The sequence below is a fragment of the Odocoileus virginianus genome, chromosome 17, assembly GCF_023699985.2.
Source record: "Odocoileus virginianus isolate 20LAN1187 ecotype Illinois chromosome 17, Ovbor_1.2, whole genome shotgun sequence".
NCBI classification, from domain to species: domain Eukaryota; kingdom Metazoa; phylum Chordata; class Mammalia; order Artiodactyla; family Cervidae; genus Odocoileus; species Odocoileus virginianus.
The window spans coordinates 10,737,568-10,762,103 of NC_069690.1; the positions used below are offsets into that span (position 1 = coordinate 10,737,568).

General features: G+C 62.8%; 1 protein-coding gene and 1 long non-coding RNA gene across 2 annotated transcripts; one reads left to right on the plus strand and one right to left on the minus strand.

Moving 5' to 3' along the window:
- Positions 1-8,418: 8,418 nt before the first annotated feature.
- Positions 8,419-18,117, minus strand: TBX2 (T-box transcription factor 2). Its single transcript, XM_020879010.2, has 7 exons — positions 17,217-18,117; positions 15,802-16,069; positions 14,691-14,837; positions 13,380-13,456; positions 13,115-13,278; positions 12,080-12,717; positions 8,419-9,826 (listed from the first exon to the last, which is right to left on the minus strand). The coding sequence occupies exons 1-7, from the start codon at positions 17,609-17,611 to the stop codon at positions 9,371-9,373; spliced, it is 2,145 nt and encodes a 714-aa protein (XP_020734669.2). The 5' UTR covers positions 17,612-18,117; the 3' UTR covers positions 8,419-9,370.
- A 192-nt stretch (positions 18,118-18,309) lies between these two features.
- Positions 18,310-24,300, plus strand: LOC139039003 (uncharacterized). Its single transcript, XR_011492103.1, has 2 exons — positions 18,310-18,533; positions 22,024-24,300. It is a non-coding gene; the product is annotated as an uncharacterized lncRNA (long non-coding RNA).
- The last annotated feature ends 236 nt before the right edge of the window (positions 24,301-24,536 follow it).

The following is a 24,536-nucleotide window of genomic DNA, read 5'->3' on the forward strand; positions in this document are numbered from 1 at the left end:
CCGCACGCACCACGCCGCTCCATGAGACAGGTCCACGCAGGTCAGCCGCGACCCTCTCCACCAACAAACACGCCCATTCGGGCCTGGGGTGAGAGGGGCCCAGGAGAGAGGGCCTCTTAGGAGGCAGAGGAGGTCCCACCGGCTGACACCAGAGGGCTTCACTGCCCTCCGGATTTCTCTGTAGCAGCCTGGTCAAATGTCGGGGCTCTGTGCTCAGCCGCAGACCCTCCAACACAGGCCCCTCCCACCACCCCCTAGCCTGACCCCCAAGTCTAGGACACTTACCCCAGGCTCAGCGACTTGGCGGTCTGTCACCCCAGACGGCAGGGTCTCACTGGCCGGCGCTGGTCTCCAGGGTAGAAGGGGTCACCCAGCTCTGGTGGGCTCATCCCTGGCTGCTGCCCAGGCCGGGGGAGAATTTGCCCTGCCCCCAGATGGCCCCCAGGTCCTATCCCCAGGCTCCTCCAAAGGCGTGAGTCCTCCCCAGGAGGAGCAGGAAACCAGCATTCACTGCGTCAGGCGCTGTTCTAAACAGCCCCTCATTTCGGCCTCAAACAACCCCGAGAGCTAAATACTATCATCTCCAGTTCGAAGAATAGATGGGGAGGAGCAAACTAATTTGCCCACGTCACCCCAGAGAATAAGACTCAGTTCAGTTCAGTTCAGTCGCTCAGTCATGTCCCACTAAGACCCCGTGGACTGCAGCAAGCCAGGCCTCCCTGTCCATCACCAACTCCCGGAGCTTACTCAAACTCACGTCCAACTATAAAACGGTGTGAGCGACATCCACTCAGGAGGGAGATGGCCGAGGGGAAGGTTCTTGGAGAAGGAAGTGATTCCAGGCAGATGGTAGGGCATGAGTGTGAGAAGTCCCGGCGGCAAGGTCAGAGGGTTACCCCAGACCTGGGTAGGTGGGCATTGGGATGGAGGTGTGGGGGAGGGGGGCTAGGCGGGACTCATATAAGCCCCTCTCCCAGGCCTGACCCCAAGAGCACAGGAAGACTTTGGAGGGCATCAAGTGACCTTATCTGGTCTGTATTTCAGGAAGGTCCTGCAGGCAGGAAAGATCAGTGGGCAGACACATTGGGAGACTCCCACTGGTCCTGGGCGGAGGGGCTTGCCCTGGAATCGGAGGATGTTTTTGGCTCAAGGCAGGGGTTCAGTGGCAGCAAAGACCCAGAGGCCAGAGAGCCCCAGAGCCCCTGGAAAAGAGTCACCCAGTGTGGCTGGAGAGCGGGGTTTGAGGGCTGGGAGGGCCTGTAGTCCATTCAGGCTGCTGTAACAAAATTCCAGACTGGGCACCTTATAAACAACAGACATTTCTTTCTCCCAGTCCTGGAGGCTGGAAGTCCGAAATCCAGGTACCAGCATGCTCTGATAAGGACCTTCTTCCAGGCCACAGATGCAGAGGAGAGAGTCTCTCTCTTTTTTTTTTAACTTTATTGAGATAATTTATGGGGTATCTTTTATGACAGCACTGATCCCATTCAAGAGAACCCGATCCTCACAACCTAAGCAGCTCCCAGAGTTTCCACCTACTAATACCATCACTTTGGGAGTTAGGTTTCAACATGGATTTTAGGGGGACACAAATGTTCAGCCCATACAGCAGCCTGGAGGCTTCTCCTGCAGAGGCAAGTCCTCAGGCAAGATACCTGCCCTCCCCCCGGCCTCAGTCCTCAGAGAGAGAGGAGGCCCCACTGGCCCCCAGGGGCTGTCTGTAGTCGGCTCCAAGTGAACGTGCAGCTACTGATCCAGGGCCCGGAACACAGCCTGAAAGGACAGGTATGGGCTTCTGGAGGGGGCATTTCATTCATTCACTCATTCGGTCACTCATTCAGCAAATGTTTTTTGCACTGCTTCCACGTGTTAAGCAGTTTTAGGTCTAGGGACCCAGAAATGAGCAAAGCAGACACCAGCGCTGCCTTGGGGGAGCCAGTGACCTCATAGGAAGTGTGTTAGTCACTCAGACGTGTCTGACTCTTTGCGGCCCACCGACCACAGTTCACCAGGCTCCTCTGTTCGTGAAAATTCTCCAGGCAAGAATACTGGAGTGGGCTGCCATTTCCTTCTCCAGGGGATCTTCCCGACCCAGGGATCGAACCCAGGTCTCCTGCATCTCCTGCAGTGGCTGGTGGCTTCTTTATCATTGTGCCAAAGAGGGGCAAGGCTAAATTAGAAGGGCGGTGGCCTGGACCGAGTGCCCAGTGGGATGGGCAGGAACTCTCAGGGCTCCAGGAAGGAGCCCAGGCTTGGGGTTGGCCATGCCATGACCCAAGACTTGCTTCTTAGCAGCTCTGTAACCTTGGGCAGGTCTAAGCCTTGGTTTTCTCCTCTGTAAAATGGGGATGAGCATATCCACTGCCCAGCTGAGAATGAAATAAGAAAAGGCATGCCCAGCATGGGCACATGGTGGGTTTTCCACAGCTCCTCCCCTTGGGCTGAGAAGGGGTGGTGGGGCCAGAGGATACCTTGCTCTCTAGGGGACAGAAATCAACAATGAGGAGCGCAAACGCGCCTGAGCTTAGCACTCGCCGGGTGACGTCACCTCTGCTAGGGTTTTAACCAGAGGAAGTCACTGACCCTTGTTGGGGGGGGAGGGGGGGGGACCCTGCCGGGCTGACATGAAGCAGGGCGGCCACCCTTCCCCTGATGTCCTGGTCTTGGGCTCCAAGCCAGGCTGCTTCTCCCATGGACACGTGGCCTGGTGGGCCAAAAAGGGCACCCGGCCCCTTTGCCCTTTCCCAGCCCCGAGGCTGACTCTCACCCATCATCACTTCATCAGCTAACATTTCCAAGGACCAGGCCCGTGGGATTGTGTAAGAACTCTTCCTTTATTTACTGGATGGCTTGGGAGCACTTCACTTCACCTCCCTGAACCTCACTGTCATCAGCTGTGAAATGGGGATTTATCATGAACACCCTGCCAATGAAAAAATAAGTAGTAAGAAGAAAAGGGGGCTTCTCTGGTGGCTCAGATGGCAAAGAAGCTGCCTGCAGTGCAGGAGACCTCGGTTCAATACCTGGGTTGGATCCCTGGGTTGGGAAGATCCGCTGGAGAAGGGAATGGCAGCCCATTCCAGTATTCTTGCCTGGAGAATTCCATGGACAGAGGAATTCTGTCATGGCAGGCTACAGTCCATGGGGTCGCAAAGAATCAGACACGACTGAGTGACTAACACTTCACTTTCAGTGAAAGCCCATGCACAAAAGCGCTTTGACTGCACCCCACCTCCCACCCCAAGCCTTCCTCCAGCTAAGGAATTAGCCTGTTGGGCATCCCAGGTCTGGGAGGCACCCTTAAACATGAGTACCTGAATGTGCTCCATGAGTATCCCCTTGTCTCTTGAAGAAGTCACAGTCAGCAAATAAACCACGGTTCTGGGTGCCCAAGCCACCCTCCATCAAGCTACGCCTCTGCCGCAGCTAGTACCAGGGCGGGTTGGATGGGGGAGGAACCACATCCCACAAGGATGCTGGAGGCAGCTGGAGCCAGCTGGTTCCGGAAGTGTTCAGGACCTGGAATGTGATTTCCTAATTGTGAATTCATTCTGGCCACCAGCCCTGCCCGTGCTCCCAGGAATCTCATCAGCAGCCTCTGTGGATGACCCCGCCCATCCTTAGGTTCCTCAAACCTTAAATGGAAGTGGAGTCCCAGCCTTTTATCTTTAGACTTTGACTGGGGGCTGGAGTCTTGGCAATGGGAGATCAAGATCACCCGGTCGCTCACTGACCAATTTGATTTTACTCCAAACCACTTATTTTTCGGGAGGAGGATTTGGGGCCCAGAGGAGAAAGTCCCATTGTCTAAGGTCATTAGACACTGGAGGACATTCAGGTACAGCGAGTCAGAGCTTGACCTTGTCCCTATCCTCCCAGCTTCAGTGGTAGATGGATATGGAGAGAACTACTAAACTTCCAGGGTTCCAGCCTCTCCTGGGTTACACTGTGTTGAAGGGGAAAGAGCCGGAGGCCGAGTGCAGGAGACACCGGCTGGGATCACACAACAAGCTGGCGAATGTGTCCTGGCTTTCTAGCTGTGGACCCTTAGTTGATAAGGGAGGTCATCTTGGGAGTGAGATAACCAGAGCTCCTCCGGGACCTTAAGCATCATGTGGAATCAACCTTTCAACCCCGCCACCGGAATCAACTTGGGCCTCACACTCCCTCCTCCCCGTTCAAACCTGACCCAGACCCTCGGAGGCTTGTAAACTCAAGGGAGAGACTGTCAGGCTTACTCCTGGGCCCTCCTCAGTCCCCACCACTTCCCACTGGAACAACGCAGACCCGAAGCCTCCCCAGCGTCTGGCCCCCGGGACCCTGGGGGAGAAGCTTTGCAAAGTTTTCCGGGGCGGGGCGTGGTGGCGGCGCTGTGTGCATCCTGCCCGCCGCCGCCCTCGACCTTGGAGACGGAGTAGGGGGAAGGCGCCTCGGGGGACCTCCAAGCAGGAGACATCCTGGGTCCCGCCCGTCCCTTCACCCCACACCTTCGAGGGCCCCTCAGCCGGCAAAGCAGTTCGTCGGGCGCGCAACGAGACCAAGCCCATAGCCCCGCTTCTGAGACGCCCGGAAAGCGGTCGACCGGCGTCCTCCAGCTCCGAGGGGGATCGCGAAGGCTCCAGCCCGCCCGGCAGGCGGAGGGCGGCCGGGCCGGGGCGGGGTGGGCGTGGGGGGTGTTTGCAGGTGGGGCTTCGCAGGCCAGGGAACTGGCTCGGCAGGGCGGTCCCAGGAAAAGGGAAGAAGCCCCCCACCCCATCCCGAGCCTCGGGCAGTCCCATCCTCCTCTGTCCGGAGTTTCCTTCGGGTGCGCGGAGCGCCTCTATCTCTCAGCAGCCTGCGTCCACCCCCCTGGGCCTGTGGCCCAGTCTCGGTGCGGATCTTGCGGCGGCTCTGGGTCCAAGGTCGGCTCCAGCCCCGGGCGGGCTGTCCGGCCGCCGCTCGGCCCCTGGCCTGGAGCGCCATCTGGTGGACATGTAGGGGGTTGCCACGGCCTGCGGACACGGCCCGCTCCAGGTCCGATCTCCGCCAGGAGCTGCGGACTGGGAAAACGGGCAAAGAGGGGCTGCCGTCGGCTCGGGGAACCAGGTGCTTCAAGGAAGGAGTGAGGGGTAGGGCGAGAGGGTCCGCGCCTCCAGAGAACACAGAAGAGTTCTAGGGGCACACCCAAGTCCCGACGCGTTCCGGACAGAGACTGGAACGTATTCAGCGAGCGTGACCAAGCTGCCCTGCCAAGGGCGCGCGCGGGGCAGTGCCCAGAGAGGACCCGGAGCTCAGGCTCCGTCCCCTTGGCCCCTGACCGCCGGGAGCGCACAGGTCTCCCCTCTGCTGCTCAGGCGGGAGCAGAGAGCCTCGGCCCCTCGCCGGACCGTGTAGCCGGGCTGGCGCTCCGGACTTTGGCGTCCAGGCAAAGGAGAGGACAGAGTGGGGTTGGATTGGGGGTACTTTCGGAAGCCGGGGAGGAAGAGAGGCTCGGAATTTAAACCTCGGTTTCACCGAGACTGTCCCCTGAACCGTCCCTTTTACTGGGACTTGGGGAGGAGGACGGGTCGGGGCCTCGAGCTGGGGCTTTCACCTGGGGGCGCATCAAGCTGAACGCACCCCTCTGGCTCCAAGGGGTTGCCCTGCATGGGGTACCTAAGGGAGGCCGGTACCAGTTCTGCGCCCTTGGCGTGGGGTTGGGGGAGAGCCGGGCCACTGATGCTCAAGATTTCCTCCTAAGATAGGAGAATGACTTGAGGGCTGGGGAGACTTGGATTGACAGGAGAGCAAACGAAGTCCCTTAGGTTTCCCAGCGTGGCTCAGACGGAGACCCTGGGTTCGATCCCTGGGTGGGGAAGATTCCCTGGAGGAGGGCATGGCAACCCACTCCAGTATTTTTGCCTGGAGAAGCCCCATGGACAGAGGAGCCTGGCGAGCTACAGTTCATGGGGTTCACGAAGAGTCGGACACGACTGAGCGCCTAAGCACAGCACAGGTCACGCAATCCTTGCTGCCTAGCCGTTAGGGGTCTCACGGAGATGCCCCCCACCCCAGTCTCCAAGCTCCCCTGTGAATCACACTCCTCACCCCAACACCGACACGCACAACTCCCTCCCACACCCCCACCGTGCCAGCGCTCAGCGCCCCGCGGCGACGCTTCAGATCAGCAGCGCCCATGACGCCCAGATTCGCTCGTCCACTGGGGATCCTGCCGTCTAGGGCACCCCCCCTCCGCCTCCGCCCGGTGCCAGGCCCTGAAGGGTTAAGGAGGCCTTGGGGGCACCGGAGCGGCGGGACGCGGGCGCCTGGGCTAATTGGCGACCCCGGGAACAATGGAGGCGGGAGGCGGGTGGCTTAATTGGGCCAGGGAGCGGCCCGGCCTTTGTCTGAGGCCTGACCGCGCGGGTTCCCGCAGCCGAACGCAGGAGGCTCGCAGCTGGGACCCAGCGCAGGGCGGCGAGGGTGACCCCGGGAGGGGGACAGTGAGGTGGGGGCCGGCGGTGACGGGGGAACGGCTCCCCAGGCTGCGCTCGGGACCCCGGGGCGTCTCGGGGCCCTGGAGGATCACTCCACCCCGCTGGGGCGCTGCAGCCGCCCTGCGGCGAGAAGGCGGCTGCCAGCAGGCCGCTCTGCGCGGCCGTGACCGCGACCCTCCTCGGGGCCCGGGTCTCCCGGCGGGCGCGCCTGCGGCGCCAGCTCGGTGCTGCCCCCTGGCGCTAGCAGCCCGCTCCGCAGCCTCTTCCCCACTCTTCCCTGCCGCTGCTGCTGCTAAGTCGCTTGTCATGTCCGACTCTGTGCGACCCCATAAACGGCAGCCCACCCGGCTCTTCTGTCCACTGGATTCTCCAGGCAAGAACGCTGGGGCGGGTTGCCATTTCTTTCTCCAATGCATGCCTGCATGCTAAGTCGCTTCAGCCGTGTCCGACTCTGTGCGGCCCCATAGACGGCAGCCCACCAGCCCGTGGAAGTGTTCACGGGATTCTCTAGGCAAGAATACCGGAGTGGGTTGCCATTTCCTTCTCCCCATTCTCCCTAGACAGTGAGAAGTCAGAACAAACCCATGAGCCCCTCTTCAAATGTTAGAGACCTCCAATAAACACACGGTCCACGCAGGATTTTATTTGAGCTGAGAAAGGGGCCTTTCTGCCCCACCCTGGTCATGAACTGCCCTCCTGCACGCCTGAAGGTCAGAGGCAGGGAAACCCGAGCCCACCCTCCCCAGAGCCGGGACAGTCTTCTGCGCCCTCGCACTGGCTCACGGGCCGACACCGTCCCCGAATTCAGCGTGGCCTAGGGCCAGGCTCCTTCCCTGGAAGAGGACACGATTCTCTTCCTAGCAAATGGATGAGCCCACGAAGGTGTCCAGGGAGCCCGGAGGCCTGTTCTCCTTCACCCTTCCTCCGTCTCACCGTCCCGGATGTCCCTGGTGAACTGGAAGCCAGCGCCTCTCGGCCTCGGAAGTGCCCAGGTTGAGCAACCTGCTAAGCCAAGGCATCATGGACACTCACGCTTTAAAAAGAGGGAGCAGCTGGGAAGGGGTGATGCTGAGGGATGGGTAGACCCCGCGGTGGTCTGAGGGAATGATTTGCCGGTCCCCCCATCCCTTCCACTGTTAGGATCTGGGGCTGGAGACACCTGTCGGCTGGGTGAGGAGGGGAGGAGAGGCCGCCCTCCTGGGGCAGCAGCTGTCCTGGCAGACTCGGGCCACGGGAAGCGAGGCCTAACCGCGACTGACACAGTGCGACTCCCCGCGCGACCTCCCGCTGAACCCACGATTGTACAGGGGGAAAGTGGGGGAGGAAAAAAACCTGGTGAGCCCCAGTCTTCATACCCACACCCACCCCCGACAGAGATGTAGATGATTTCCACCGGAGAACCTTTAGTCTAGACTCTGCCACTCTGGTCAACAGTCCTGATTGGAGAGAACGTGTTCTTTTGAGGTTCAGGAGACGGAGGGATGGAAAAGGATTCTAGATTCGCGGTATTTGGGGGACCATGGCCAAACCCCTCCTCCGGAGGGAGAGAGGGAGCAGGGAGCACCCGTCGTATCAGCCCCACCCAACCGGAGGCTCCGAAAGGAGCTGCAATTCCACGGTGGCGCGCGCCCCAGGCCGGGAGCCGGGAGGCCAGGCGCGGAGCGACGGACGGCGGAGAGCGGCCAGCAGGGGGAGCCCGGCCCCCGGCCCGGCCCGGCGGCGGCGGCGGCGGCGCTGGACGCGCGCGGGGGTCTCGCGGCGGCGCGGCGCCTCCCCGCCCGCCGGCAGCCCGCGCCGGCGCCGCCGGGCCTCGCGGCTCCGCTCGCCGCCCCGCCGCCCGCGGGGGAGCCGCCGCCGCCGCCGCGAGCCCCGGGCGCCCGCCCCGCCGTCCCCGCCTCCTGTCCCGCCTGACGCGCTCGCGGCGCCCCCTTGCCCCGCGCGGCCCACAGAGCGCACTGCGCCGTTCACTTCGCATTGCAGCGTTTTATTGTTTTCTCGAGTTTTTGTCGTTTTCGTCTCGCTCCGGAGCGAAAAGTGAAAACCTGAGGTGGAGCCCGCGGGCCGGGCGAGCAAAAAACGCCCGGGCGCAGGGGCCGAGGGGGCTGGCGGGGTGGGAGCTTCTCCCGGGGTCGGGGGCCCTCTCCCGCAGCCAAGGACCTCCTCCCCACCCCCCAGCCCTGTACAATATAGATGCTCATGTAAAAGGAAAAAAAATTATAGGCTATGAGTTAATCTCTAAATATTCTGTACACAGCAATGTACACCTTTGAATAAATTAATACCAATTTGCATATTCTGGGAACCTTAAAGCTTATTTACACAAATTACCATTTATTTCATAAATATCTTTTTATTCCCGCCCCCTGGGGACTCAAGGCAGAAATGCCACTCCCTCCGCTGACCCAGGGGTGGGAGGGCCGCCTGTCCGGGAGAGAAGTGGAAGGACCAAAGGAACAGGCCCCTCTCAGCTCAAGTCTACACTGACTTCATCTTCACTGACCTCAGCTCCCCTCACCCTAGATTCTCCAGCGGTGCGGGGCTCCAGGCTAGGGGGCTTTCCTCCCCTGACCTTCTGGCTCCCCAGCCAGCCAGCCCCTGGCTGAGCCGGGGACGAGGCCTCCCCAGCAGCGCGGGAGGAACCCGGAGAGGCCCCGCTGATGACACCTTGACACCGGAGCAGACTTGGACCAAATCCAGTGGCCCCAAAGCGACTGTGTTCCGGATTCCCTGTGAGGCCCAGGGAAGTGTCCCAGGCCCTGGCTGGCCTATCAGGGTTTTATTCCGGCTGCAGCCCGCTCTCTCTCCTTTATTTAAATAAATACCCATTCTGTGCTGTACACGTCCCAAGCAGCAGGGGAGGCAACCCAGGAGGCCTGCGCGGCGGCGGCGGCGGCGGAGCAGCAGGGTGGGCCCCCTCACTTGGGCGACTCCCTGCCGGGGGAGAGGGCTCGCTGGCTCTCCAGCCCACTCACCAGTCTCTGAATGCTCTGCAGTTCACTGGCCGCCTCTTTGGCCGCGCCGCCGGGCGACAGGGCTACGCGGGCCGGGGCCCCCACTTTGCGGAGGGCCAGCTCCGGCAGCGGGCTGGGCTCCCGGCTGTTGCCGCCGCCTGCAGCCTTGGCGCCCTCCGCCGCCAGCCCGGTGGTGAGGAGGCTAGTGCTCGGTGGGATGGAGACCGGGATCTGGTAGGGGCTGAAGCGCAGGCGGGGCCGGGCACTGCCCAGAAAGGGGCTCCGGGACAGGGAACCGGCGGCAGCCGCGGCCGCGGCCGCAGCGCTGGTGGCTGGCAGCGCCGAGGCCGCCGCCGCAGCGGCCGCCATGTAGGTGTAGGGATAGGGGAAGAGGCCTCCGAAAGTGGGCATGGGGATTCCCTGCAAGAAACAAAACAAGACAAGGGTTAGGCATCCCGCCTGGGGTGTTCCTGGGGGTGATCTGGGTGCTGGCGCCGGGGCGACAACTGGGAATCCTTGCCCTACTGTTCAGGAAGACCTGCGCTCACATAACCTCACTCCCCAAAGAGCGCAGGTGGGCATGAGCCACTATGCGATGTCCAAACCCGGTTAGAGGGGAGCCCGCTTAAGGTTATGATTGGGAGCGGGCCCTACCGAGCTCTGTGCCAGGTATTACTCTAGGAGTAAGGGAAGGCCATCACAGGCGGCGGAACTGGCAAGGGCTTTGGAAGAAACAGGCTTGGCGGGGGGCCAGGTGGCCGGCAGGTAACTTTGGCTGTGTTGGCAGGGAGGCGCCGCTCGCTTCCAACAGTGTCCTGCCCTGCCTTTCTATCCACAGGTGCCCCGAAGGGCTGGAGACGCATAGGACGGGAGGAGATTTGCACTCTCTCCCTCCTCTGCCACCTGCTCAGGGGTCTCCTGCCCAGGCCAGGAGAAGGCGCCAGATGCCAGTCCGTTTATAAACTAGCCTGAATGCAAAGAACTCCCAGCGGCTCCCTAGTGGCAGCTGAAGAAGGAATGCTGAGTCTTTGCCTGTGGAAAGCCCAGTAGCTGGGAAACCCTGCACAGAACACCGCCTGCGGCCCAGCTTTTGGATTATCTGACCTTTGAGATCGTGGAGTACGTGGGTATATAGGGAGGAGGTTAGGAGCTGACTGAGCTGGGCTTCCAGGGAGCCTCAGGCCTGGCTCAGGCAGGGAGAAGGAAGAGAAGTAGCTTAGTCAGGGATGAGAAAATACCCTTCCCGAGAAGGTCAAGCCCTACTGAGCATTCAGACCTGGCATCTCAGAGGAAGGAGGGAGACTTCAGATCTCCAGGGTTTTATCTCTTTCTGATGGCCATAGGAAGATCCCCTGGAGGAGGGCATGGCCACCCACTCCAGTATTCTTGCCTGGAGAATCCCCATGGACAGAGGAATCTGACTGGCTACAGTCCATAGGGTCGCATAGAGACTGAAGCGACTTAGCACGCACAGTATGATGACCATAGGTGAGCGGCCCTGCCTTGAGAAGTTAACCACTAGCAGTACACCTAGTGATGCCTCCTGAGTGCCCTTGCCCTGACCTTGCACCTGTTAGCCAGGCTGCCTCTAGAAGCCCTGACTTCCCTGTGACCTCTGCGATGCCCATGCTCATCACCAGAATTTGTCTGGGGAGGAGGCATTGACATACACACAGAGTCAACCTCCAGGCAAATTAAACCTCCAGGCCCTGAACTCCACTTTCTGGAGGCTTCCTTACCAGCTCAGAGCCCCAGATATGTGATGCCAGTGCCTCCAACGCTCACTCCACACACCCCTGACGCTGAGCTGTATTTAAAACTCATTTCAGAATCCCTTGCCCCACTTTAAAAATATTTGCTTCTGAACCGAAGGAGCCTTCTCAGACCTAAACCCCTATTTTCCTTCCCTTAAGATAAGATCTTAAGGGTTCAATTTGCCAGAAACCTCAGAGGGAAGAAAATGAATGTAGAGATTCCAAATCGTTCTACGGGAATATTCCACCCAAGCAACCAAAGAGGCCACTCTCCCCTTCCAATCTTATTTTGCTGCTGCCCACAGTTTCATAAGCTCTCCCCTGGGAGCTCAGAATTTCGACCTGGGCCTGGAGGACTGAGATGTGTGGCTGGGGGAGTTGGGAGACAGTGTGGGGGAAGGAAAAGAGGGTCTGAAAGGAGCCGGAGACATCTGGGAGGTGGGTCAATTTGGTGGTCAGTTATCCAGAACACACTGCAAATTCTCCCACTTTTTTTGTCTAGCCACTTTAGCCTTTCGGGGACTGACAGTGAGCCAGGGGTACTCATTCCCAAGGAAAATGTCCTGAGGCAGGCCAGGCAAGTGGACTTACAAAAGCTGGAGGCAGCCCCAGTCTGTCAGGGCAGAAAGTCTAATGGGTCCCAGTCAATTCTGGGGTTACAGGGAAGGAAATAGGCCCAGAGAGGGTCAGAGACTTGTCCAAGGTCACACAGGAGTCAGAAGCAATCTCCTGGCCAAATCCTGGACCTGGTCTTGGTCTCCCGGAAGCCAGGTGTGGTTCCGAGGGCCCATCGGGTCTCCCCAGGTGGGAGTCCTTGCCTGCTGGGAGCCCGGAGCGCCCTCGGGCCCTATGCCTTGCTCCTCTGCCCGTCCCGGGTTCACCTCCCCTCCTCAGGCTGCTGCCAGCTCACAGGCCTTACCTGAGATGCCAGCATGTGCTGGGAGAGGTGGAATGGGAAGGGCCCGGCGGTGCTGGCCGCACTGCCCGCGGGACCCAGCCCGCCCGCGTCCAGCCCGGTGGCCGTCCCCGGCCCGCCGCCTCCGCCACCGCCGCCGCTGCCGGCCACCGAGGCTAGTAGGTGGCCCATGCCCATGGCGGAGAAGGCTCCGGGCCCCATGGCGAACTGTCCCGGGTGCAGGAAGAGCGGCTGGCCGGCCCCCAGCGGCCCGAAGAACTGCTGCCCGTGCAGGTGGCCGGAGAAGGCCAGGCCGGGCAGGTGTCCGGCGCCCAGCGGGGACGCGCTGTCCGTCTGCACCACCAGCGGCGCCAGGCCGGGCTCCTTGCCCTCGCCCGCCTCCTTGCGCCCCTCGTCCTTTCTCCGGGCTTCGGCGCGCTCCTTCTCTAGGCTCCGCAGGCCGAACGGGCCGTCCCCGCCGCTCTCGGCCGGGTCCTTGCCCCTCTCGGGGCTGCGCCGCTCCCTGGCGCGATCGGGTTCGGTCAAGCGAGGGGGGCTGCTGCTGTCCAGGGCGGGGCTGCGGCCTAGCGCCGGGCCCGCGCGCTCCTCGCCCAGCCGCTCGGGCTCCGGGTCACTGTCCGCGGCGCACGACTTCTCCTCGGCTGCGGGGAGAGAGGATGCGCGGCGTTACCGGCCAGGGGACAGACAGGCGCGAAGCCCGAGCCGGAGAGACGTGCGCAAGCCTGCTCTCGAGGAGGCCACGTCGGAGGAACTCCTGGAAGCTCGGAGCAGTAGGGGTCACCCCATCCAAGATTTACAGGGGGGAAGAAAGTGAACCTGGCAGAGGAGGCCTTGCTGCCGCAGAGTCACGCAGCGCCAGGGCTCTAGCCCAGAGCCCAGAAGGATCGGCGGGCCACCCGGGGCCGCACTCAGGGGAGGCCTGGGGTCGAGGCCCGTCGCAGACTCTCCCCCCAGGCCTTCAGTTAGCCAGATACTGAGCACCGAGCCAGCCCGGCGCCCGGGGGACACCTCCCCTTCTCCTCCCGGCCCGACACGCACCTCTGGTCCGGTGCAGGCGCAGGGGGCTGGGCGCCGTCCCCGGAGACGGCGGCGGTTCCCGCGCAGGGGGAGGCTCGCAGGACGAGGCGTCCGACTCCGCGCCGTCGCGCTCCGGCTTGCAGTGCTCCTCATACAGGCGCAACGACGGCAGCGTCAGCTGCTTCCTGGGGATGAGCCGACGGAGCGGGTCTGAGCGCAGCGCACCCTCCGGCCTCGTCCTGTTCCCCCCAGGCACCCGCCTCCAGGCCAGCCCGCGCACCCTCACCTTTTCTCCCGCCGGCCGTTCCCGGTGTCCCGGAAGCCTTTGGCAAACGGGTTGTTGTCGATCTTAAGCTGCGTGATCTGCGGGGACCGAGGGGGCGGCGCCAGGTCAAGCTGTGGGCTCTTCTAGCCTGGCCCGGGGCACCTGGAGGTCAGGGGCTGCCAGCCCCAGAGGAGAGCCCCGGGGAGGGTACCCTGGGTATCCGCCCACCTGGGCTGGGCTGCTCCAAGCCACAAGGCAAGGTGAGGTCGGCGGGCGGACCTCGACGAAAGCGACCTCCAAAAACTATATTCGAGGTATAATCCCTCGACTTGCACACACAAGCCCAAAGCTGTTCACCCCGAGTGGAAATCTGTCGGAGCGAGCAGGCAGGCCCACCTAGCCATTCGAGTTACGGGAACCCGGCGCCTGAGCAGGAGCACACGGACAGCAGGGCACACCCAGGTCAGCAGACACACATGTAGACAATCACACACACGGGTCCGCGCACACGCCAAGTACACACAGATAGAGCAAGCGCCCAGGGAATCAAACGAATTCACACGCCTCCACACGGATTCAAGGCACTCCAAATGGTGCACGCATATACCAGCCCCCGACAGATCGGTTTACGGTGACAGAAAAAAAGAAAAGAAAAAAATACGGCCGTCAGGACACTCAGACACTGTCCTTCCTGCCACAGTGGTGCACACGGACATGGGTCTTAGCAGGGGGGTTGCCTTGCTCCTCTACAGGGAGGGTGTAGAAAGATAGCAACCAGGAAAAGCCCTTTCTCTGGAAGGAAAAGTCTCCAAGCACATCCCAAGGGGTCCCGGGCCTGAACTGACCCAGAGAGGGATGAGGGGCCGGAGTAGCTGACACCTGTCCCCCTCTCTGGCTCCCCCAGGAGAGGGAAAACTAGGCCCCGGGTTCCTAGCAGCCGGAAAGCCTGGGCAGATTGCCTCGGGCGCCCTCTTTTCATTTACATTCCCATCCCCGAGCCAAGAAATAAACGAATAAAACGTAAAAATGTCAGCGCGGGCCCGGAGTCTCTGCTAATTGCTAAGTAAACATCCCCACCCCAAGGAGCGCCCAGCTGTTCGCGCGCCCCGGGGAGCGTGTGCGTACGTGTCGTGGGCCTGCGAGAGAGAGCTGGGGGGTTTCGCTGGGTGCTGCGCGTACAGATGCGAGACTAGGGGCTCGGGAGCGGATCGTGAGGGTGCGGGGTGGAGGGGGGGCGTGCAGGGGGCCGCGGGCGGGTGTGAGTGGAGGGTCGGAGGCCGCCGAGGGGGAGAGCGTCGGTACCGGGCCTGGCCCCACCGTCGGCACGCGCACCTTGTCGTTCTGGTAGGCGGTGACCGCGATGAAGTCGGTCTCGGGGAACACGTAGGTGCGGAAGGTGCTGTAGGGCAGCTTCAGGATGTCGTTGGCTCTCACGATGTGGAAGCGCGGCTGGTACTTGTGCATGGAGTTCAGGATGGTCTGCAGGAGGCCGAGGGTCAGCCAACAGCCCCCGGCCTGCCTCCCGAGCCTTTCTATTCTCTGGGGACCGGACCTCTTTCCATTTTTCTGTCTCTCTCACCGTTCTGCCTTTCCTACCTCATCCCCAAACCTTCCCCCCTTTTCCTGTCTTCTCTGCTCCTTATCTCCTCATATTAATTTTTCTTTTTCCCCCCTCTCGATTTTCTTTATCACAGTTTCTCTTTCCAGTTAAAAAAAAAATACCCTGGCTGAAAACCGAAATAAAATAAAACCCGCTACCATTCCACTCTTAACTTTTCTTCCTGTTCACAGCTAAGCCCCTAGTAAACCCGGGAGAGAAGACTGGAACCTTTGAGGCCTCACCGACCTGCCCTACCTCCGGATGGGGTAGACCCTTTAGCCTCATGAACTACCCTTTCCCATTCACTGGGGCCCTGGCTCAGGCAGAAATGGTGAGAAGCCCAAATTCCCTTCTCCCAGGTCAGGCATCTGCCTGAGGGAAGAGGGAAAGGTATGGAGGGAGTTGTTTGAACTTTAAAATCTCCTCCTTTGGGGATGGGGATGGAACTCGGGTCTTGGGGAAGGGTGAGAACCGAGGTCCTGGGCCAGTCTTCCAAGCTCAGACCCCAATGACCAGCAGCTCCACAACCTGCCCTAGCTGCACCTGCCTCCTGCTGGACTCCAGAAGGGAGTTTGGAAGGCCTGAGATTTTGAGAGTTTGGAAAGTGAGATTGGGGGCAGCCTGGAGCTTAGTGGCCGCGAACCCCAACATTCTCCAGGCTTGCAGAGCAGAGCCTCTGCGCCCAGGCCCAGCCGGGAAAGGCCACAGGGCAGTGATCTGGGCAGGGGCACTCTGGGGGTTCTTCGAGCACTCCCCTCTGGGGAACCCTGGGGTCTCCCCCCCCACCCCCGCAATGCTAGGGGCACAGTCTTCCACCCCCATCAGCTCTTGGCCTGCACTCACGAAGCCGTGTTTGTCCGAGATGTTGTTGGTCAGCTTCAGCTTGTGGAAGGCCACCGGCTTGGCCATCCACTGCTCCCCCGTGGCTGGGCTGTCCGGGTGGATGTACATCCGCTTGGGCATCTCGGGGTCGGCCTTGCCTGCCACCATCCAGCGGGAGTTATGGAATTTATACCGGCAGTCATCAGCGGCCACAATGTCCATCAGTAGGATGTATTTGGCCTTCTTGTCCAGGCCGCTGACTCGCACCTTGAAGGGAGGAAACATCCTTCTGCGGGAAAGGGAAAGAGGGAGAGGTCAGGGAACCCGCTGGATCTCGAAGACCCCTCTTCCCTGACGCACGCCGTTGCCTGGAGCTTCGCCACCCATGTTCCCCTGTGGTCCGTGCTCAGCCCTCTTAGGAAGGTCTGGGAGATTCCATTCCACCTATGGTGGTTATTCCTAGGAGATCCCATTTCTGCCTGTCAAGACCCTCTCCTGTTATAAGGCTTGCCCTCAGCCCTATGCTCAGAACTAGTGACCCCTTTTTTCTCCCTCATCTGAGATGAAAGCTGGGCTCCAAGAAAGAGATCCAGGGCCTTTACAAATATACCCGCTTCTCTTGGACCTCCCTGAAATTCGTTCGTGGGAATATATCCACTTAGGCCCGAAGCTCTCAGAAGTGCATTCGGATGTTTGTTTGGGCAAGGAACTGGGTTACAGCAGCGGAACAAGGACCCTGACCCTGAAGTTCGGGCGAAGAGGGTGAGTGAGCCCGAGGCCTGGATTCTCCGCGTCTGAGCTAGAGGCTTGAGCGGTTGGCGATTGTAGCTTTTCTTCCGGCTTCAGGGCCTAGGGAGCCCTGTGCCTCCGGAGCTCCTGGTTCCTCTGCCCGGACAAGGCTCACAGGCCAGGTCAGGCTGCGGCTGGGCCGGCTCGGGGCTCGCCGCGGAGAACGGCCGCGACCGGCGGGAACCAGAGGGCCGGGCTGGGCCTAGCGGGGGTGAGAGTCACATTCCGGGCTCCGGGGTCGGAGGAGAGCGCGGGAGACGCCGCATCTTCGCGGAGCACCGAGACAGACTTGCCTCCCGAAGCAGGAGAGAGGGGTCTCGGGGCTGATGAGTTGCGGCCGAGACCGCTGAGACCCTCCAGGGCCGAGCCGCGGGGCCTCCTCGGCTTTGGCACTCTGAGCGCTGGGGGACTATTCTTGCAGGAGCACGTTTTCGTTTTCATTTGGGAGACTTTGATGCTTCGCGTTTTTTGTTTTTTTTTTTAAATTCGTTCGGTGCCGAATGAGAAAAGTCAACTTGCTGGTCTGTGCGTGGCTCGGGGGCCGGAGCCGGGAGCTGGGAGCCGCGGGCGGCGGGCTCAGCGCTGGTCGGTGCTGTCGGATTCCCTCCCGCCCACCCGCGCGCCCTCCGGCCAGCCGGCCGCCCTACCTCCCGGACTTGGTGATGACCATCTCGGTGCCCAGCTTGTGGAACTGGTCCCACAGCTCCTTGGCCTCCAGCGTCACCTTGGGGTCGTCCTCCACCTCGTCCTCGGGCTCCAGGCTCTTAAGCGAGCGCAGATGAGCGGCGGGCGGATGCGGGCCGAGTGCCGAGACGTGCAGCCCCGCCTCGGCCGCCGCGGCCGCGGCCGCCGCCGCCGCCGCCGCCCCCGCCAAGCCCGGGTCGGGCAGCGGCTTGGCCAGAGCGCCGGGCGGCAGCGCGAGAGCCGGGAAGAAGGAGGGCTGCGCCGCCGCCAGGAAGGCGGACATGGGGAAGTCGGCCGGCCGTGGCGCGTGGAACGGGTGGTAAGCCATGGCGCTGGCCGCCAGCGCCGGCTCTCTCATCGGGACATCCGGCCCAGGCGCCCGGGGGCCGGGGCCGGGGGCGCGCGGCTCGGACCCCCGGCCCGGGCGGCGGCGCGCACGGAGGAAGGGCGACCCGGGTGGCAAGCGCGGTGGCGGCTCCTCCCGGCTCCCCGTCCGGCGCACGGCGAGGGACGCGGGGCGCTGGGCGCGGGGGCGGCGGGGGCTCTGCGCGGGGCTGGGCTGGGCTGGGCCGCTCCGGCGCCGGGGACCACGCGCGACTGGTTAGATCTTGTCGTGATCTCTGGAAAACTGTGACTATCTCACATGTCCTGCCCTGCTCGGATCCCCTGCGCTAACGAGCCAGGCCCCCCTTGATTGCTGATTTTACGCTTTTTGGACCAATTGTGGGTCTCCGGGGGCGGGGTTTTGACAGCTCAGGCCAAGCTCGGAGTGGGAGGGGGGGCCCGGGGAGAAGGTGTCGGAAGCCTCAGCAGTAAGAAAACATGTCAACAGAATAAAATATTAACCAATGACGGGCCAGCGGGCCCCGAGACCCCTCCCCCTGCCCCGGCCCCCACCCCACCGCCCGCGCCCACGGCTGCCTGCGCCCGGACGGGGAAGCGCGGCGGGCCGACCCGACCCGCCGAAAGGGCCTGAGGCGGGGGGCGCCCGGGCGCCAGGGCCCGCGGGGAAGGACCCTCAGCCGCAAGCCGCCCCAAGTGCAAAGCATTGACACGGCCCCGCGAGGAGAGGGGGCGCCCTCCTTCTCCCACGCCCGGCGGCCCCGCAGCCCCGGCCCGCGCCCCGGCTTGGCCTCCGACCCCGCTCCTGGCCGCGGCGCCGCCCGGGCCCTTCCACTCCGGAGGGAGGCAGCGGGTGCTGCAGGAGAGGCCGGTGGGCGGGCGAGGCGGGAGGCGCCGGCTGCCGAGGTCCCGGAGCGGAACCCAGGTGGCGGGAGCCGGTGAGTGCGGCGGTCGCAGAACCCTGGTGGGGCCGGCGGGGGTGGGAGGCGGACGCGGCCTTTCACTTGGAGAACTCGGGGACCCCCCCCCCCCCAGCCCGCGCCGACCCCCTCACAGGAAGCCTCTGGAGGAACCGGGAGTTCCGGGAAAGCCCTGGACTCAGCCTAGTATCCGTTTGCGTCCCCGAGCTAATCGGAGCTCTCCCAGGAGAGCCCGTCCTGCGGTCTGGGAAGGTGTGAGCGCACCTTCCTTCTGGCACCGGGCGGCAAGACGCGGGCGGATCCCGCCCCCATGTTCTTGACCCAACGAATTTTCGTCGCATCCGGTACCAGAAACACAAGCATGCCCCATCCTCAACACCGGCATCCTCTCTACGCCACTTTCCTGGAATTGGTTCCCAGCTCTCGAAAGCTCACGTCTCCCAGGTTCCGTGGTGCCGAGTAGCGAGTGTGGGGGTCTGAGTGTCTGTGCGCACCTGCGGTTCAACCTCCCTCCCCCCGCCCCGCAGCCAGACTTCGTTCTCCCGCAGGACCAGGATTTTCTCCCGCCCTCGGAGAGTGTGTGTGTGTGTGTGCGCGCGCGCGCGTGTGTGTGCGTTTCGCGCCCACGGTGGTAGTTCCCTCTGTGCTCAGCGGGAGTCGAACTTAAGGCGGGCGGCCACACACCTGCCTCGGATCAGTCTGGAGCCCTGACGCTGCCTGACTCCTGGCGGTCGGAGGGCAAGACGGACCAGGCGGTGGACACGGGTGACACGCCTGCCCGCACAACCGATTCAAATGCGGGTTAGTTCGGCCGGCACGGACTCTGCCCCGGCGTGGTGGGCGCGTACAGCCCGCACCCACAGTGTCCATGCGCTGCGCACACCAGTCGCAGGGGATCTTTCTGCTGCACAGGCAGACCTGGCGTGTAATGTCTGATCACCCCGGGCAGTGCAGTTTGGGGATCGGCCGGAGTGGTTTGGCCTCCTCGACCTTTTTTCTACTTTCCTGAGCCGACCCCAGAGATCTCGCTGCATCCCTTTACCGCGCGCCACAGGGCGCCGCCCCCAGAGGGTTTTCCTTCCCGACCTCGCTCTCCACTGGGTCGCCCCTCTCTTAGTGCCTCCTCTCGGTCCAGAACGAATCTTTGACCTCGCTCCGCGCAGTCTTTGCAGCCGGGGCCAGATCCGTTGCTGCTTTGCCCCGGCAAAGTCCTGCCGGCTCCATCTTAGGCGAGATGATGCCCCTGGGGAGGGATGTGTGTGGACAGGATTGCGCAGCTGGTGGGGTGACCAGATAACAGCCAGCGTTCCGTAGCCAGGAATCCGCGCATGCATTTGCAAAGTCGTGTGTGTACGCGTACTTTCAAACTTAAGAATGGTGTGGAGAACACCTACGTGTGTGCAATCTGAACATTTTCCTGGGGAAGGTCTGTACCTGGTAAAGGGGTCCAAGGCCCAGACAATTTGAAACACGCTGGCCCAGGTTGTTTGCCCAAGAAACCGCGCGGCGACGGTGCAGCGGCTGCCTTTGGGAGACCACGATCCCACCTGGCCACAGCCACTGGGCCACGGACTTGCCCTCTGGCGGCCGCGGGCTCTTTCTCGGCCCGGACTCCATCAGCCGCCCTGCCCCGCCATCCTGCCACCAACCCGAGGTCCCGCTACAGCCGTTCTTAATAGTCTGAACTTCCATCCCCATTCCCCCCACCGCGCCCAACACCTCCCGCCAAACTCTTCAGCGAGGAATATCCTTGGCTCAACGAAAACCCGCGAAGGGGAGGCCCAGGCAGCCCCGGAGCTGCGCCGTGCGGCGCTCAGCGCTCGGCCCCTCCCCCGCTGGGTCTCCCCTCCCCTTTCCCTTCCCGGGAACAGGCGCCTCCGGGGGGTCCCCAGGGCTGAGAGTGCGTGTCTCTTTAAGAGGCCCCGGGGGGCGCCTCGCGAGCCGCCCGGGGCTGGAGGGGGAGGGCGCGGGCGGGAGCGGCTGGCGCCAGGCGGCCGAGGCTCCACAACAAAGCTCCGGCCCCTGTCACTTCGCATCGGTCGAGCCCCGCAGACGGGCGGGGGACGCGCGCTCAGCCGCCCCCCCCCCCCCCCCCCCGCCCCCCGGCCGTCCAGGGCCCGGGCGTCGGGCGGGCGCGGGCCTCTGGCCTCCGGCCTCCGGCCTCCGGCGCGATGCACGCGCTCCGGAGGCTCTGAGCTTCCCGCAACCCGGAAACCGGGCGGGGGCGGCCTGGGCCGGGTGTGGCCGCGGCCCTGAGCCTGGGCGGGCTGCCGTCGGTCCCTGGCCCCTAACCTTCCGCAGGGTCAGGGGCCACGGCGGGGGTCTTCCCTGGGTTGGTCCCGCCGGTGTCTCAGGCTGTGTCCCTGGGCGGGGATCGGCCTGGAGTGATGGCCTGAGGGGCACGGGCCTGCGGCAGAGGGGACACGCGTCCCCCCGGGGTAGCGGGGCGCTGGCCTGAGGCGGGTACTAAGTGCGCGGTGGTTTAGAGTGTGCCCGGGCTGAGTGCGGGTGACGCGCGGGGCCCTGCGCCTGTGACCCGCAATGGAGGTGCCAGGGGGCGCGTGCATCCTCGCCTTGGCTTGTGTGCGCAGGAAGGAGGGAAGAGGACAGCGTGGCCTCCCATCCCCGTCTCCCCGACCGGACCCGCGCCTTCCGGAGCCTTGGCGCCAGCCAGCCCCATTCAGTGGCCGGGCCTGGCTCCCCCGCAGTCCCGGGTCTGCCCGGGGTGGGGGCCGCGGCCTCGATGACCCTGGCCCGCAGCGGCCCGGCCTGTCCCGTCCACTTAGACAAATTGCGGCTGACAGGCGCGCAGTCTCTCTGGAGTCGCCGCCCGCCCGTCGCCTCCCTCCCGACCCAATTACCCCGCGCAGGGTCGGGCCAAGTGGCTGGGACGGGGCGGGGGGCGCGGGAGGCGCGACCTCTTCGCCGCCGGTCTTGAGCGAGGCCTGGCGGCGGGGCCCCTTCTTCCGGTCAGGTTCTGGGGGGTACCCGGGAACAGCACGGCCCCTGGGGTCCTGTCCCCAGGCTTCCAGGCTGGCGGGAGTCCCGGGCTGGCAGCTCTGGCCTGGGACAACCCGGCCCTCGAGGGTGGTCGCTCTGCACTTTCGAGGGCAAGCAAGGTCGCAGGGCCTCAAGACCCAGTGCGTGTCCCTGCCGGACTTTGGGCGACTTCCCCAGAGTTTGGGGGGACTCCATCATCCCGGGAGCTCCCGGGACTATTCTATGCGCTGGGGTCGAGGTCCTGGGGTCGCAGCGGTCCGCTTGGGACGCAGGGGTCGGTAAAAAAACGAGGTGCTCCTCTGTGGACCCGCACAGGTGTGAGTTCTCAGGTGTGGCTACCCGGGGTCGTGGCAGAGTGGACAGGCCACGCTGCTCTGTGGCTTGAGTGAGGGGGCAAAGCACATGAAGGACCCCCTCCCCCTCCCTCTCCCCAGGACCAGCCCACCTGCGAGAGACGGGCGGGGCTGGCCTGCGCGGGCTCACCAGGTCTTTCGTTTGCTTTCTGCAGAGACGCGCTTTGCCGGATTCCCTGGAGCAGCCTCGAGGTGTGTTCGTGACAGTCGGGTCCAGCGTGGCCTCACCCGCCCTTCCCTCTCCCTTCCAAAGAGACACCTGGCCTGTCCCATAAACCTCTAGGCCTCCAACCAACCTTTTGCTTTTTTGACCTGCAGCTTCCTCTTGGATCTTGGATTTTGTTGCTTGTCTCTGCTGGGTAGGCTCCTGTCGCCCCATTTTACAGATGAGCCCAGGGGGCAGTCATTTACCCGGGGCCACACAGCTACCGGTGGCAGAGCTGAGACGGGGCCCATGGACCTTAAAAGAGAGCAAGGCCACTCCTTAGCAAGTTAGTGATGTCGTTGCTGGCCCACTAGCTACACCTGCTCAGGGAACCAGGCAATACTGAGACTCCTGGGCCCCAACCCTCAGGCTGGGTTCTGGTTTCTCTGAATCCAAGACAGCCCAAGATGCTCTTCCCTTTTGCCCCTAGAGTTTCCAGCTCTAGGTCTGCAGGAGGGGGCTGCCTTCTCAGTGACACAGGGACACAGGAGCAGCTTCAAAGCCAGCCAGGGGCCAGGTCTGGACGCTCTTAGGGGTAGGGCGTGGGGGAGACGGGACCAGAGTCTTGGATTGTGTGGGGGCCCAGGACAGGGAGGTCGATGCAGAGCAGAGCCCCCTAAGGGAACGGCCAGGGCATGTGAGGCAGCAGGGAGCAGACGGGTCAGCTGATTAGCTGTGTGACTTCTTAACCTGGGACAAGAGCTCAGGCTTCTCATCTGCCAAAATGAGGACCGAACAGTGCTCTCTGGGGCGCCTTCCAGTTTAGCGATTCTCTGATCTGTGAAAATCAGAAAAATCAGCAGCAAGCAACCATTTCCAGTCTCGGGCTGGCAGCTGCCTGCTCTGGCCGCGGCTTTGAGCTGACATTAGTGTTGGGCACAGGTTGGTGCCCCTGAATTTGCCATGGGGCCACCGGGTCACGGCTCTAGTCAATCCAGGGCCCTGCCTCCTTCAGCTGCCACCCCAGTTCCCATCAGCCTCCACGCAAATCATGAAGGTATTTTTTCCCTCCATCAAATTGGGAGAAAGTCCATAGTAATTTGCCTGTCGAGTGGGTAGCACTGTAAGAATCAGGGAGGTCACATGGCTTCCTCAAGGTCACCTGGTCAGGCCATAATTAGATGCATGTTCTCCTAGGTGATGCCATCCTGGGGAGGGAGGGGTGCGGGGGAGGGGAGCTGTTGGAGGTGAGGCAGAGATTGCCCTGGGAGTTATCTCTAGAGGATGGGAGGCTGGCTGCTCCGGGGCCAGTGGGCAGTAAGGTCCCCCACCCGGGGGCCCAGTCTCACTTCCAGCTGATTACAGGCTGTGGCAGGGTCTATAACCTCTCCAATTAGCCAGAGGCCAGACCCAAGGCCTCTCTGATAACCCCAGCTCCAGTGGCAGCCGCCATGGGGCCAGCTTATCTGGCCTCTCTTATCCTCCCCCCTTCCCCCACATACTCCAAGAGTTGCCCTGGCTGCGAGCAGATGAATAACCAGATTGTCCTGCAAGCTCAGCCGGCAAGTCCAGCCCTACACCCACCACTTTCCCTGACCGAGGGAGGCCACAGCTGTTTTTTGCACCCCCTGGAGGGGACAGGCTGAGCCAGGAAGGACTCCTGACTCTAAGCTGCCAGTCAGTCCCGAGTGGTTGGGGAGCACTCCTGGCTCTCCATCTTTGCCCTGTTGTCTGTGTGCCTGAGGGTGGGTGCAGAGAGCTGGACCCTGCCTGGAGCTCTGGATGCATCCCCAAGGAGCCAGCCAGTAGGCACAGGCACTCTGGGGGCACCCCTCTCCCTCCCGGCCCCCTTTTGACTGAAACACGGCTCTGGAGGGGTGGGGCTGTGCTCAGCGGCGTGTGTGTGTCTGTGTGTCCAACTGGGCCAGAAAGGGGAAAGCTGCTGGTCGGTGTCAGCCCCCGCCGGCCCGGCCGGGCCTCCTTCTGTTCCGGGCATGTGATCCTCGCCCCGCAGGTTCCTGGGCAGGAGGGACTGGCTTCAGCCACCCTCTGCAGGGCTGGCCACTCAGCCTTTGGAGCAGAGTGTGGTTCGGGTCCTCTCTTCCCCCAGCACGCCCAGCTGGCTGGGCACTGAAGATTAAATCTGTCCTCGGGCGCCAGGGCTGGATGGGGTGCGTGTGAGCAGGGCCGGGCCCCGGGGCTGCCCTGCTCTGGCTGGACGGCAAGGCCTGCCTGTTTGTGAACTGACCTCTTCTGTGGCTGTTGCATTAAACTTCACCCCAAAGCACGCCTGGCTCAGTGGTTTCCTTCAGCCCCCCCCCCCCCCCCAGGCCTCTCCAGGGTCTCCGTGGAGGCAGGATGGGGACTTGCATCCATCCCCTTCCAGCTCAGCACCCCCTCTTTGCTCCCCCCCCCCTCCCGCTCCTGTCTCCTTCCTGCCCTTCACCTTAGGTCCAGGACTGGGAGCGGGGAGGGGACCACATCTAGAACTTGTCATCTAAGGTTCCGACCATCCTTCACCTT